At 35.5% G+C, this 14565-nt stretch overlaps 1 protein-coding gene across 2 annotated transcripts in view; it reads right to left on the bottom strand.

Annotated features, from left to right (window-relative positions):
* Mycbp2 (MYC binding protein 2, E3 ubiquitin protein ligase) overlaps positions 1-14565 on the bottom strand; it is a 236244-nt gene that overhangs the window by 38886 nt on the left and 182793 nt on the right. For both annotated transcript variants that reach the window (XM_013009100.1, XM_013009110.1), the window contains 6 exons: positions 12894-14537; positions 11559-11728; positions 10516-10760; positions 8808-8975; positions 3039-3196; positions 472-671 (listed from right to left, as the gene is read on the bottom strand). In XM_013009100.1, coding sequence (XP_012864554.1) covers positions 472-671; positions 3039-3196; positions 8808-8975; positions 10516-10760; positions 11559-11728; positions 12894-14537 — 2585 coding nt within the window. The remainder of the gene's footprint in view (positions 1-471; positions 672-3038; positions 3197-8807; positions 8976-10515; positions 10761-11558; positions 11729-12893; positions 14538-14565) is intronic.

Genomic DNA, 14565 nt, shown 5'->3' with positions numbered 1-14565 from the left:
AGAGCAAAGTCAGCCTGAGCAACAAAGTTCATAAGACTCTTAACTCCAATTAACCCAACAAAAAGCCAGACATGGAGCCTGTGGCTCAAGTGACAGAGTGCTATTCAATAGAGTGCTAGCCTTGAGCAGAAAAAGCTAAGGGATGGTGCCTAGGCCCTGAGTTTAAGTCCAGGAAAGGCACCTAAAAGGCAAAAGAACAAAAAAAGAAACAAAAAAGACAAAAAAACAACAACAAACCACCTCAAGATTCAAATCATTAATTAGAAATAAACATTTTTACAGTACTTATATATAACTCTAAATTGATAATATCCATAAACTTCAGAGTTTAATTTTGACATGAGCTTTATATTTTTAAAAGGTTAATGGTATCTAATTTGATGGAATTTGGTAAAAGAAAAATATTAAATAGAATAAGCATGTATTTGTAAGATCCAGGAATTGTATTTAATTCCATTAACATATTCATACCTCCATAGCAAAAACTCGACAAGCAGATTTCCTTAGGGCCTGTTTCATTGCTATTTCAAGACCTTCTAGATCATGATGCTGTATAACAAAAGCCAAAACTGGCCATTGGAAATTTCGTTCTCCTTTGGAAAGAGAACTATGGGCTGAAATTAGTCGGGAAAGTTCAGGTGATGGATGTCTCAAAAGGGAAGAACCAACTTCTATTAAAAAAAAGAAAATTATTATTTTTCTTAGGTAGCATATGATTAATATAGATAATTATATGATTATGAATATAACATACAAATATATGATTAACATTTAATATGAATAGGATTATAATTTGCATATTTAGAGCCTTTTGAGGGTCACATGACAAAATCTTAATGATTTCAACTTTGAAGAAGAAATAAGCATCAGAAAGATTAAACATCTTAATTTCCTAGAGTTACATTATCAAGTTACATTGGTGGGTTTTGAATCCAGGTCTGATAAATGGATAGTCTAAAACATTCTAAAAGCTAAGTGAGTTCTAGTCTCTCTAATGGAATCTGCACCTCATCTCCATCATTTCCTACAACAGTGCTTTATAACAAAGGTGTCTCAATAAGAGTTCCAAGATACTTATTGAATGACCCTATGTATCATGTTTTGTGCTTTGGTGGCATTAGGTTTTGAATTTAGAGCTTTGTGTTTGTTAGGAAGGCACTGTGCCACTAAACTTCCAGTCCTTTTTATTGTACTGGTTGTTTTCCTTCCTTCCTTCCTTCCTTTCATCTCCATCTTTCCTTCCTTCATACTTACCTATTTTCCTACCTATCTTCCACCTTTTTTTTCTTTTCTTTTCTTTTTTTTTGGGGGGGTCCAGTCGTGGAGCCTGAACTCTGGGCCTGGGCGCTGTCCCTCAGCTCTTCAGCTCAAGGCTAGCACTCTACCACTTGAGCCACAATGCCACTTCCAGCTTTTTTTCTTTTTGCTTATGTGGTGCTGAGGAATCGAACCCACGGCCTCATGCATGCAAGGCAAGCGCTCTACCACTGAGCCACCTTCCCAGCCCCCCACCATTTTTCTTAAACTAGAGGTTGAACTCAGGACTTGTGCATGCTTTGTTCTAGTACTGTGCTGATTATTTTGGAAATGAAGTCTCGGAAACTTTTCTGTCAAGGCTGGCTTAGAATTTCAATCACGTGAATTTCAGTCTCCTTAGTAGTTAGTATTACAGGTGAGGCCCGAGTGCTCAGTACACTGGTTGGTTTTGATACAGTCTCACTTTCTGCCCAGGCATGTTTAGACTGCAATCTACCTAACATGGCTTCCTGTTGTAGTTGAGATGACAGACATCAAAAGCCCAGCTTCTTTAACTATAACTGAGATGCAATTTAATGGACTTCTTTTTACCTGGGCTAACTTAGAACTATAATCCTACTGATCTCTGCTTCCCATGTAGGTATGACAACAGGACTATATCACTCACTAAGCTATAGATTGAGATCAAGGATTTCTGAACTTTTCTGCTGGCCTTAAGCAGAAATCATTCTGATCTTAGCCTCCCAGGTAGCTAGGATTATAAGTCTCACTTGAACCTATAAATTGTTGAAATATGCTCAACTGTAATTTTCTTGAAGAGCTTCAGTAATAACATACATAAGTTGGTATGGTGGAAGAGTCCTATAATCTCAGCTACTTGGGAGGTTGAAGCAGGAGGATTACAACCTTTCCCAGGTCAGCCTGGGGAACACGAAGATGCTGCCTCAAAAAAGGAAAATAGAAAAAAAAAAAAGCTTTTCATGTACCTATAATGTGACATTTTAGTAAGTGAATCACCATATTATCTTATTCTATTGAGCTTCTTTCATTATTTGTGAGGTAAATCTTCAGCTCAAATATGAAGCTGTTGATAGTAATTGGCCCAAATTAAGAATTTCTTAATAATAGTTATATCACCAAAGTTTTATGTGTATTCAGAGTGATAGTACCTGTAAAAGTTTTTTTTTTGTTTTTGGTCACTTGTGGGCTTGACTCTGGGCCTGGGCACTGTCCCTCAGCATTTCAGCTCAAGGCTAACACTCTACCACTTAAGCCACAGTACCACTTCCAGTTTTCTGGTGGTTAATTGGACATAAGAGTCTCAGGGGCTTTCCTGCTCAGGCTGGCTTTGAACCTGATCCTCAGATCTTACCCTCCTGAGTAGCTAGGAGTGAGCCATCAGTGCCTACCAACTGTAAACGTTTTATCTTTTTATACAAGTTTTATTTTTTAATAGGAACAGGAAGATAAATGTGTGTGTAAACTATTGCAACTTCTGGTTCACTGAAGCTTAAATGGAAGGGATAATTGGTAACAAAGTTGCCTTAAACATTTAACATGTAAGACTGTAAAGATAAATTTATTCTCTGGATGTTGCTTGTCATTGAGATGCAAAATTTAGAAAGGTACACTTATGGCTGGATCACACAGAAGTTCTGTCTAAAACGAAGTGGAAGGTAATCCATTCCCATCCCTTCAAATCCTAGATTATTGGCATAGAACATAGTTTTTTTTATATTTAATAGTTGAATACTCACTCGTCCTTTTAATTATGTACTTACCTGTGTCTCCACTGTTAACTCTTCTTCTAGGGATGGCTTTAACACGTGCAGGTAAGATGGAGTGTTGTTTGTCATATTCAGAAGCAACAACTGAGTATGACCTTTGGAAAACAGTTCTCTTTGCCAGATCACTATCAGTTATAGGACTAGTTTCCAAACTGCAGAAGGAGCAAGAAAACAAGTGGAAAACTGGTAAAAACTTAAAAGAAAAAAAAATGAATGAAATACAACTGTACTTAAACTACTCAAATATTTGCATGTAAATTACATATGGGGAAACATGCACCAAAACAACTTAAGAATCCCACTTTAAATTAAAATCTTATCTTTTCAAATAGTTACATTTTGATTGATCTCAGAATTGTTTCTTTTTAATTTGTGATTTTCTCAAACCTACTTTGTATTTTAAATATAAAAAAAGTTATCAAATGTCCTACACAACTTTTGGGATCAAAAGCAGTAAGCCATGATAGTCAGGAAAATTAGGCATATGTAATCATAAATTCATTGAACAGAAAAATTAGATATGTACAGGAAGACTGCTAATTCAACAGAAAGTAAAACTTGGTTTTCTTTTGGTGCTTGAGGATTACTTTTGGGAAGGGCTGTCCCACAGCCTTGCTAAGAGCACTGCTACTCCAGCATTGTAATTATACTTACGTAACATAACAACACAGTGACTTTCAAGTGTAAGTAAACTAATAGCTTTTCCATTTATAATAATATTTAAAACATTTAAAAGGTTACAACTTCCTTTCTTGTGACACTGTATAAAAAAAGAAAATCATCTTACCTTTCTGCTTTGACAAATTTGCAAGCTGTTCTTTTCTTTTTCTGTCACCTACCTCATTTTAAATTGGGACATTTTTGTCACCATGGGATCTAGAGTTATTTTCTTTAAACACTCACACCAACTTTCAAATACATGTCCTTCAGTAAAATTTATATATTTTCTAACAAGTGGCTAACTCCCTGAGTGGGTTCTTTACTCATTATCTAAGATAATGAACACTATTCTTTGAGAAAAATGTAAGAATCGAAGTGCTGCACATTAAACAAGGGTAAATGTACCTGGATAACATTTTGGGGTTATACAAACACTGGATACATAGTAACTGAATTCATTTTATATATAGTGTTACTATTCTGTTTAACAGATGGTTTTCAATCAACATAAGAAGAATCACTACACAATTTTTTTTCACTACACAATTTGAAAAAGATGAGTTTTTTTTTAGAAATAAGATAATGCTCATAAAAAATTCAAGCAACATAAAAAACCCAAGGAGATCATCATTAAGTCATTTTTGTCTACTTTGGGCCAAATAATAATTCCTTATTGTGAGAACTGTCTTATTGAACAATACTGCTTTCTACCCATTAGGATGCCATTTGAACTAGCTCAGTTGTGACAAACAAAAAATGTCCAAATATGTTCAAATGATAGCTGAGAAGCAATTATTATGCCTGGTAGAGAGCCAGTGTTTTAATAGATTCATTATTCATCATCTTATAAAATAACTTGATTTGTCAAGATGCCCCTCAGTGGATGAATGAATCAAGAAAATATAGTTTATATACACAATGGAATTTTACTCATTCATTACAAAGAAAATATTGTACCATTTGTAAAGAAAAGGACCTGGAAAAAATAGTTAGGTGAAGTTAGTTAGGACCAGAGAGACAAAAATGTATGCTTTCCCTTATATGTGGAAGTTAGATTTAGTTATGAACTTACAAGTAAATATGGTGGGTGATATGCATATTAACTGAAATACTGTAGATTCAAGGGAGATCTCAAATAATGTAATTCCTTAGAGAGGCAAAATCAAAGTTTAGCAAAACGAAACACCAAGAAGCAGGTATTCCAAAGGGTATGGTAGAATCAAGGGGAAAGGGACAGAGGAATGAAGAGAAGAAGAGGGGGAGAATTCACTTAAGAATCCAGTGTATACCCTACAAAATTAAAAAGAGAAAAGGGATGCTAGGGGAGGGATGAGCGAAAATGTTGAGAAGGGTGATACTGACCAAGATATATTGAATTCATAAACTATCTTGTTAAGTGGAAAATCATTTGTTCAACTACTTAAAGGAAATAAAAAGAAAAAAAGAGAGGCTTTTTTTTAAAAAAAATAATAAAGAGCTGATGCCAATGGCTCATGCCTGTATTTCTAGCTACTTGGGAGGCTGAGATCAAGAGGATAATGGTTTGAGGCCAGCCAAGGCCAAAAAAGTCTATGAAACAGCATCTCAGAAAAAGAAGTTGGTAATGGTGGCACATACCTTCCATCTCAGCCACAACAGGTAGCACAAAATAGGTGGATCATGGTCCAGAAAGTATGAACCTAGGCAGAAATTAAGATCTTTTATCTAAATGCCCAGTGCAAAAAAGACTGGAAGCATGGCTTAGTGGTAGAGCTCCTGCCCAGCAGGCACAAGTCTTTGAGTTCAAAACCCAGTACTATTAGATAGGAGGGAAGGTAGGAAAAGGAAAGAAAAGGAAGGCAAAAGAAAAGAAAAAAAATAAAAAAAGATCCATTCATTCACTCATTCATATATTCCTGCTGCTATTTGATGCCTGAGAATGCAGCTGAATATAAAATACCTGAATATTTTCTTTAGGACCATGTGAACATCAGACATGCTTTCTCTGGTACATTTTATTTTTTCTGACCTACTGTTTATTCTTTTAAAAGTATTTTTCATTAATCATTTGGTTTATGTGATTAATTCAGAATTAATCATGGATTTTATGAAAGAATGTTTTCTAATAAATCGTGATATGGGAACACATGTGTTAATGTTCTCAAGATCTGTTGTGTGTTAGCATATATTTCAATATATGATTAACATGTCTAACAATGGATGAAACTTTTTAGAGTTTTATATTTTTTCCTTTCACATAAAATTATGATTTAAAAAGTGTGATTTCAGTGTAACTTTCATTTTACATGATGACTTGCTTTTCCTTTCTCATGTACTTGAAAAACTCTTGGTTTAACTTGGAGTGCCAGTAACTTGAAAGTATTTCTTGGATGAGGGCTTAGCTCAAGTGGTGTAAAACTTGCTCAGCATGTGTGAGGCTAGAGGTTCATGCCATAGTGGAACCAAAAACAGAAAACAACAATTAGAGAGAGAGAGAGAGAGAAAGAGAGAGAGAGAGAAAGACAGAGAGAGAGAGAGAGAGAGAGAGAGATCTTATCTGTTGTAAAATTCTGCTAATTTAATTCAGTATCATTTTACTGTGAGTTTATTTTTTTATGGGATCACTGCAAATATTTACTTCACATCAATAATTCAACTCTCTGATCTAAATAGTTCTAACTTTTTAGTTTTATAATGGTGTTGTGTTGGTCTTGGTCTGTCCCCTTAGCTTTGTAATGTAGTTTTTTACTTAGTTCTTTTATCTCACTTACACATTAGAATTTTTATTAAATTTATGTCATCAAATTTTTCCCATACTACAAAACATTCTAGGAATTGTCTTGCTTTAAGATGAGTTTTCTTTCCGACTGTGTTTCTCATCTACTTTTGAAGGATATGCTGTTTTCATTTTGCTAATGCTTAAAGCAGGCACATCTATTTAGTTCTTTGGCTTGTTCTGATGATGCAGCTGAGGATTTCCCTCAAGTTCTTTTCTCACCACACTTGACACCTATTTTATTACCTTCCCAAGGATAACTAGAGATTTTTATTTGCCTTCTGTATCAGGAATCAGTCTGTCATATCAATCCATGGGACCTTAACTGGTCACTGTATTTCATCAACTGCTGTCCTGCTGCAGCAAGGAAACAATTCCCTCCAAGTTTACATTTTCTTTTGTGGTCTGAGAGATGGATAGTTGCATACATATACTGGAAGGTTTACATTCATCTCCCAGATCTATTTTTTTCTTATCTGAAGTTTATCTGCTTTTTAGTAGTTTGTTTCTTTTTATTTTTGTTTCTTTTCACCGTTAGAAATGTGTAGCACCTTGTATGAGCTGATTTGAATAATTTTTATTGGTATATTTTGGTTATTAATACAATTTTAATTGGGAACTTGGAATGGAAAAATTCTCTACTATAGCTTTATCTCACTACTTTTAACTTGAAGTTCATATTACTTGATTGTGATTCTAGAGGGTAATAATCACAAGGAATCATACACTTCAGACTAGCCTCCAAATGGACTATAATCCTTGTTAAGAAGTATATATATATATATATATATATATATATATATATATATGTTTCCTTTAGAGATATCTTTAGAAAGATATAAAGTGCTATGTTATACTCCTTGGAAAAAAAAATTAACAGAAACCAAACTCAACCAAACAAACAAATCCCCCAATGATGAATAATGATGAGGGGTAAAATTATAAATAATTTTTTAAGAAATGAATTGGAATATGTAAGTTCTATTATGCTTAAAGTGTTCATTACTTTAGTTTCTTACTATATATATATATATATATATATATATATATATATATATATATATATGGCATATCTTAGTAAGAATGTTTTTTTCGGGCTGAGAAGGTGGCTCAGTGGTAGAGTGCTTGCCTTGCATGCATGAGGCCCTGGGTTCGATTCCTCAGCACCACATAAGCAAAAAGAAAAAAGCTAGAAGTGACGCTGTGGCTCAAGTGGTAGAGTGCTAGCCTTGAGCTGAAGAGCTGAGGGACTGCGCCCAGGCCCAGAGTTCAGGCCCTACAACCAGACCCCCCCCCAAAAAAAGGGGCTGGGAAGGTGGCTCAGTGGGGCTCAGGCCCCACCACCGGACCCCCAAAAAAAAAAGAATTTTTTTTCTTCTTTTAGTAAATATCTTCTTTTCCAATGATACAAGTTCACAGTTATTCATGCTAGAAATTTTGTTGTCATCTTAAATTTATCTTTGTCATTATAAAGTTAGTCAACAACGCACACTTTTTTCATCCTTTCTCATAGTCTTTTTTTTTTTTTTGGTCGGTTGTAGGGCTTGAACTCTGGGCTTGGGCACTGTCCTTCCACTCTTCAGCTCAAGGCTAGCACTCTACCACTTGAGCCACAGGGACACTTCTGGTTTTCTAGTGGTTTATTGGAGTAAGTGTCTCACAGACTTTCCTGCCCAGGCTGGCTTTGAATGGTAATCCTCAGATCACAGCCTCCTGAATAGCTAAGATTACAGGTGTAAGCCACCGGCGCCCAGCTTTCTCATAGTCTTTACCAATGTAATATAATTCCATAAACAAGGCTGAAATCTATACTAAATGTATTGGCTTCTCAATATCACAAAGAGACTATCTTTGCATTTTTGTCTCTTCTCTAAAAGTTCCAGAGGTGCTTGATTTATTTGTGCAGCATTTTTACATGCTTATATTCAGTATTAAGAAGCTCTTTAGCTTCATCTTACCATACTCAAGTCAGGAATACTATAAGGAACCATCCAAGTTACAATGTTTTTGTACTAGTGTTTCTCCCATGAAACATCTATGCTGCTTCAAAGTCAACTTTTCTATTCTGATTAAATGCAGTACTAAATAATATAACATCATAACATCATTTAACTTTTCTTTATATCATTAGTTGATCTTTTCTTTCCAACTAATGTTTCTCCCATCAAGGACACTTTACTCATGTATATGTATATTGTTTCAATAGTAAGTAAGCAGAGCTGACTTATCTCAACTTCCACCTGAGATGGAAGGCTGCATTAAAGAACTTCCAGATCATTTGTTTCTAGTTCAAAGTTATTCTTCCACCAAACACTGGCTATTCAACAGAGAGAAGGGAAGTAAAATACCTTGGTGGCATAGATTTCATATTACTCTCAGGCTCTTCAAATACATTGGGGCTTGCATCAGGAGTTACTGATATGTATGGGGCAGGTACAGATGTTGAACGTAGATATCTCATTTCATCCTGGAATAGGTTGTCATCTTGATAGCCCACAAAATTTTCATGATGATGCCTGCATTAAATCAAACCCAAGAACTTAAAGAATATGATGGCAATATAGGTCCTCTCCATTTTTAAGTATCTTTTGTAAAAGACAAAGCAGCACTTGAAAGTCAAAAAGTAAAAGAGAAGTATTAAAATGATCAGATGTATATAGGTGGAATTAAAAGTCTGAGGACTTTACACATACATATTCCAGGTGCCACAAACATGTCAAACCCAAAATAGAACTCATTTTCTTTTCTTTCAAGAACATTTCCATCTTCCCGTGTTAGGTGAGTGATCCCATCAACTGTCCAGATCCTTAGGCTAGAATATCTCAGAGTAATGCGTGACTTAAGCTTATGACACCAGGTTTCCTATCAAAACCACTCCCGCTTCACATTCCCTAATCATAGCTATGCTGCAGGCTCATAATTCCTGCATAGACTGCTGCAATATAGGCAGTCACTTGGATTTCTATTCCCAAGAGAGCTAAAACTATAAGATTTACAACTCTGTTATCACTTTCTCAAATGTATGACTGTCTGATTCATTCTTTTTCAAACTAGAATAAAAAGGTCTAGTAGTCTAAAAAAGTCCAGTCAGAACTCTAACTGAAGCTAAAGATATGTGGGATTTGGCATAGCTGATAATCTCCACCTCAGTCTCACATTCCCATTTTCCTTTGTAACTTACCTTATGCAAACATTTTTAAATATACACAAACATTTTTAAAACCATATAATTCTACTACTTAAAGAAGTTAGCACTTTTACATATGGAAAAGAACAATTAATTAGCAAACTCTAACAACAGGCAATATCTAGAGAAGTTCATCTATCAGCTAATAAACAAGAATTTGGAATGAGAAAGATTGTTTTGACACATGTTAGTATAATGTACAATATATGAACATATAGGCTAAAAATACAGGTGTAAAATTTTATGTTTTTTTGTTTTTGTTTTTTGGCCAGTAGTACTGGGGCATGAACTCAAGGCTTGAATGCTTGTCCAAAGCCTTTTGCTCAAGGTTGGTACTCTATCACTTGAGTCACAGTTCCATTTCCAGCTTTTTGGTGGTTTGTTTGAGATGAGAGTTTTAGACCTTCCTGCCCAGGCTGGCTTTGAACTGTAATCCTCAGATCTCAAATTGCTGAGTAGATGGAATCATAGCCATTTAACCACTGGCGCCTGGCTGAATAATTTTCTTTTTAAAGGAAGACTGTAAAAGAAAACATCACTTATTTTTCATTTTAGTATTTCCCATTACTAATAAACTGAAGTCAACTTATTAGAGAATAAAAAGAATATAGCTATAGTCTTACATTCTGAGATATATATTGGATAGTAAAAACACAATTTTATTAAGATTTTTACAGGAGATAACCACAACAATAAAATGTATATCTTAGTAGTCACGTGTTAGCCAAGATAACTTAGAAAATAAGGTTTCTTTAGTACATACCACACCTAATGAAGTGTGGGTAGTCAGAGGAATACTGACCTACTTTATAAAATTAATCAATTAATTCAAAAAGTGATTAAAAACAAGAAGGACGCAGTGTTATTACCTAGCTAATGTCTGCAGGTAAAGACAAGGCATTTTCACAGGAAGATCCTCAGAAATACCCTCTTTCACACTGGGCAGCTGCGACGGGAATGATTTTGTAGGGTGGTAGCACAGGATGCTTGGTTCTGCTGCACTGCTCAGCGACAGCAGAAAGAGGGCATTGGCTTTGATCACCTGGTGGGCTTCCATAGTGGGCAAGGCTCGTGGGGTCTTCACTTGCATTGGCTTTCTCCGAGACTGTTTTACCTGGTAGCAAAAGAACTGAAGTGACCATTTTCTACTTAATAAAAAAAAATGATCCTTTAAGTATTAATACAAATTCTTGAACATTCTATAACTATTTTAAACTATTTAAACTATTTAACTTGATCTTAGTCTAAAGGCCAAAAAGTGATATCTAGAAATATTGTGAAGTAATAATAGTGATTGCTGAAACAGCATTTACTTCATGTTTCACCTGAATTGATTAAAAAACTATTTTACATTGAACAAAAACTGTTCTTCTCTTTCCTTGGGGAAACTTAAAACCTTACTACTTAAATCTAAATACACTCACAAATACCAGAGTAATGAAGGAGAGGGAGGATTTCAGCAAGAGTATGATGTAGTATATCACTAGTGGGAATGATCTTCAGTTTCTGTGACTCCTACACTGTAATTAGGTGTTACAGAAAAGAGACAGAAGATAAAGAATAGAGAAACAACAGTCACAAAAGTAGAAGGAAGATAAAGGGGAAGAGTGGAATTTATGTATATGTTTAGATAATATATAACAATGGGCAACTAATAATAAAAAATTACAAAACTAACATTTGTCAGTCAGGCATATAACTCAATTGTTTTGTACTATTAATTTACTGTTTAATTAAAATTAGTTGACTAGTAGAAATAGCAAAGTTGAATATTATTTTTAATATAAATGCTTATTTAAATGACTATTTGAAGTCAACTGATTTAATAATATGATTATAGAGATTCTTACAAAGTATATCCATATCATTAGTATCAAAGTACATCCATATCCCCGAGGCAGAATAAAAATACCTTCTCCCTTGCAGCAGCTTGTTTTTCACGGAGGTATTTTTCTCTGCAGCGATCACACACCAGGTACCAAGTGCTTCCTCCTATGCCACCATCACCACAGTTACCAGCCCATCCTCCACAAAAATGTCCAATGCTGTTATAACCTTGCCCACCAGCATAACGGCCACAACCTTGAATGATAATTTAAAAACTTCATTTAATACTTTATGTGTTTTGACAGATTTGCTTTCGTAAAGCAAGCAAAATACGAAAACGAGAATTTCATTTTCTTTTTTCAGGTGAGTATCAGAAAAATAGCGTGCTTGGCTGGAAAACAACCAGTTAAATGATATTCAAAGTATCAGAGATGCTTTATTTCTAATAAGAAGATTAAGAAAAGTATAAGATGTGATATCTTTAGAATTACTTAAGAATGTAAATGAAAATAGACAAATATGGAATCTTATGATAGCCGGGTCCAGTGGCTCCTGCCTGTAATCCTAGCTACTCAGGAGGCTAAGATCTGAGGATCAAGATTCAAAGCCAGCCCAGGCAGGAAAGCCCCTGAGACTCTTATCTCCAATAAACCACCAGAAAACTGGAAGTGGTACTGTGGCTCAAGTATAGAGCGCTAGCCTTGAGCTGAAGAGCTGAGGGATAGCACACAGGTCCAGAGTTCAAGCCCCATGACAGACCAAAAAAAAAAAAAAAAGATAAATTTTCAGGAATCCTATATTTATAGGACATCTGGGGAATGAATTGTAGAAAGAAAAGAATTTAACCATGTTTTAGATGAATTTTGAAATATTTTATGTTATAAAAATACTTATAGTTACCTAAAATACTGTCTTCTAATAAAGTAACAGATTTTATTAGATTTTCCATAGGAAAATCCCCACAAAAAATAGGCATAATTCATTCTACTTGCAACTTCATACTGGAAAACACTAAAATTGAAGTTCTAACACGGGATCTGATCTGTTTGGACATGTCATTCCTTCTACTGTACAAAACCTTAAAAGCATTCTCGGGTACCAAATAAAACATTTTTAAAAAATAAGAAATATTTCTGGGCTGGCTGCTCAAAAGGTAAAGCATTTGCCTAGTAATGTAATTTGTAATGTAAAACTTAGTATACTTTTTACTATATTAAACTCGCACCAAATTTCTCTATTTTTCACAAGATCAACTACTCTGATAATGTACTTTAAAGATATGATATAAATTGTGGGTAACTATTTTCTAATACTTTCTAATACTAATACGTTGACTTAACTCACAGAAATAATATAGCTCACTAAAAATAAAGTTCTATCTATCTGTCTGTCTATCTACCAATCTATGAACATGATTTACCTGGATGAGCTTGTCTCATATGATAGGTCACTGGGTAAGGATGTGATTCTCCACACAGCTCACAGATGGTATCTTTCTCTGGTCCCCCTACTGCCAGCTGGGCCATCTCACCAAACAAATTGCCTCTGGGCCTAACTTCTGTCTTTTCTTTTTTCTTTTTTTCCTTTTTGGCTTTTTTGTTCTCTTTTTCACACTCTTTCTTTTTAAGGACTGCACAGGAACCAGGACTTGGAAAAATCATATTCTGGGAAGCAGCTTTGATAGTAGCCAAAGAAATATCTTCCCAAAAAGCCACTAAATGTTGTAAAGTTAAGGGAAGAGGAGACTTAGATTTTACTGGGTGGTGCATGGACATCTCAAAAGTGGCTTCAGTTTTGCCATCCTCACATCTCTCATGAAGAGGTGGTTCCTTAAGCATAGACAACACCTTGTTTTTGTTGATGCTTCCCATCTTAGATATATCTGGTCCATGAGGTGCAATATTAAACATATTCAGAGCAGATGATATTTCCAATGAGTGTCTGTTTTTCAACTTGATTTCCTTTTCCTCTGTGGGCTGTTGGCTATTCAAACTATTCCTTATAGGAGCATGCTCTTTGGAAAGTTCAGGATTAAATTTTAAGAAAGAAGAACAAGCCATTGCATCATGCACTATGCCTTCATGCCACAGGAAAGAGGCAAAGACTGCTCTGGCACACTCAGCTACTGACGGAGACATTGCTTGTTTGGCTGGCTCCAAAGGTTTGGGTCCATCTCCTTTAAAAAGAAAACTAGATTTTTCTTTTTTGGGCCTGGTGTGCCTATTAGCACATTTTCGACTTATTTTGGGGGATGCTCTCATTTCCTGTTCATCTTTCAATGGAGCTTTTCCTATGCTGAAATGAACCTTATTTGAACTTTCATCCACGCTCTTAAATTCGCTGCTTTCATCACAAGTACTATCTGTTAGACTATTTGTTTTTAAAGTACTTGAAGTGCAGACTTCAACTACCTCACTATGAAGGTTTTCCTGTACCACATGGGGAGAAGGAGCTCTGTTTTCAGATCCAGGAGAGTCTTTAGAATCCTTTGGTACTGATTTTGGTTTTGGTGATGTAGATCGCCCCCTAAGTGGTTCTGTGAGGGGCATTTTCTTCTTGCGGAGAGTATCTGGATCAAGTGTGTAAGAGTCTGATTTGGAACGTTCCCGAGGAGGTTCAAGTTTTGTCTTAACAGGAGTGGTGCTTTTTTGAGGTAGATTTTTATCTTGTGGTGATGAGGAGCGTGGAGAACTAGCACCAGAAGGGCTAGATCTATTCGCTGAGAGAGTCTTTGGCTTAGGAGATGATGACCGAGAACCTGGTCCTGGAGATTCAGCTCTGAAGCTAGAAGACATTCTCCCATCGGACTTCAGTGTCTGCAGGGTGTTATGGTTGGGAGATAATGATCTGCTATGGGAATCTGACCTCAGTTTTGCAGCATCAGATTTTAACATGAGGGACTCACTAGCAGATAAACCTTCTGTCCCCCTTAGCTTCTTCTGGTCAGCATTAGTCCTGCTCATCCGTCCATCGGGTTTAAGTGATCTGCTATGTTTAGATGACAGTTCAGATTTTCCTGGTGTAGACACTGGTCTAGAAGATGTTGACACATTTCCTCGGTCACCTGCGTGGTCCATTTCATAGTGAAACTT

Source organism: Dipodomys ordii, unplaced genomic scaffold (genome assembly GCF_000151885.1).
Source record: "Dipodomys ordii isolate 6190 unplaced genomic scaffold, Dord_2.0 Scaffold1, whole genome shotgun sequence".
Classification (NCBI taxonomy): Eukaryota; Metazoa; Chordata; class Mammalia; order Rodentia; family Heteromyidae; genus Dipodomys; species Dipodomys ordii.
This window is presented reverse-complemented; position numbering and strand designations above follow the sequence as displayed.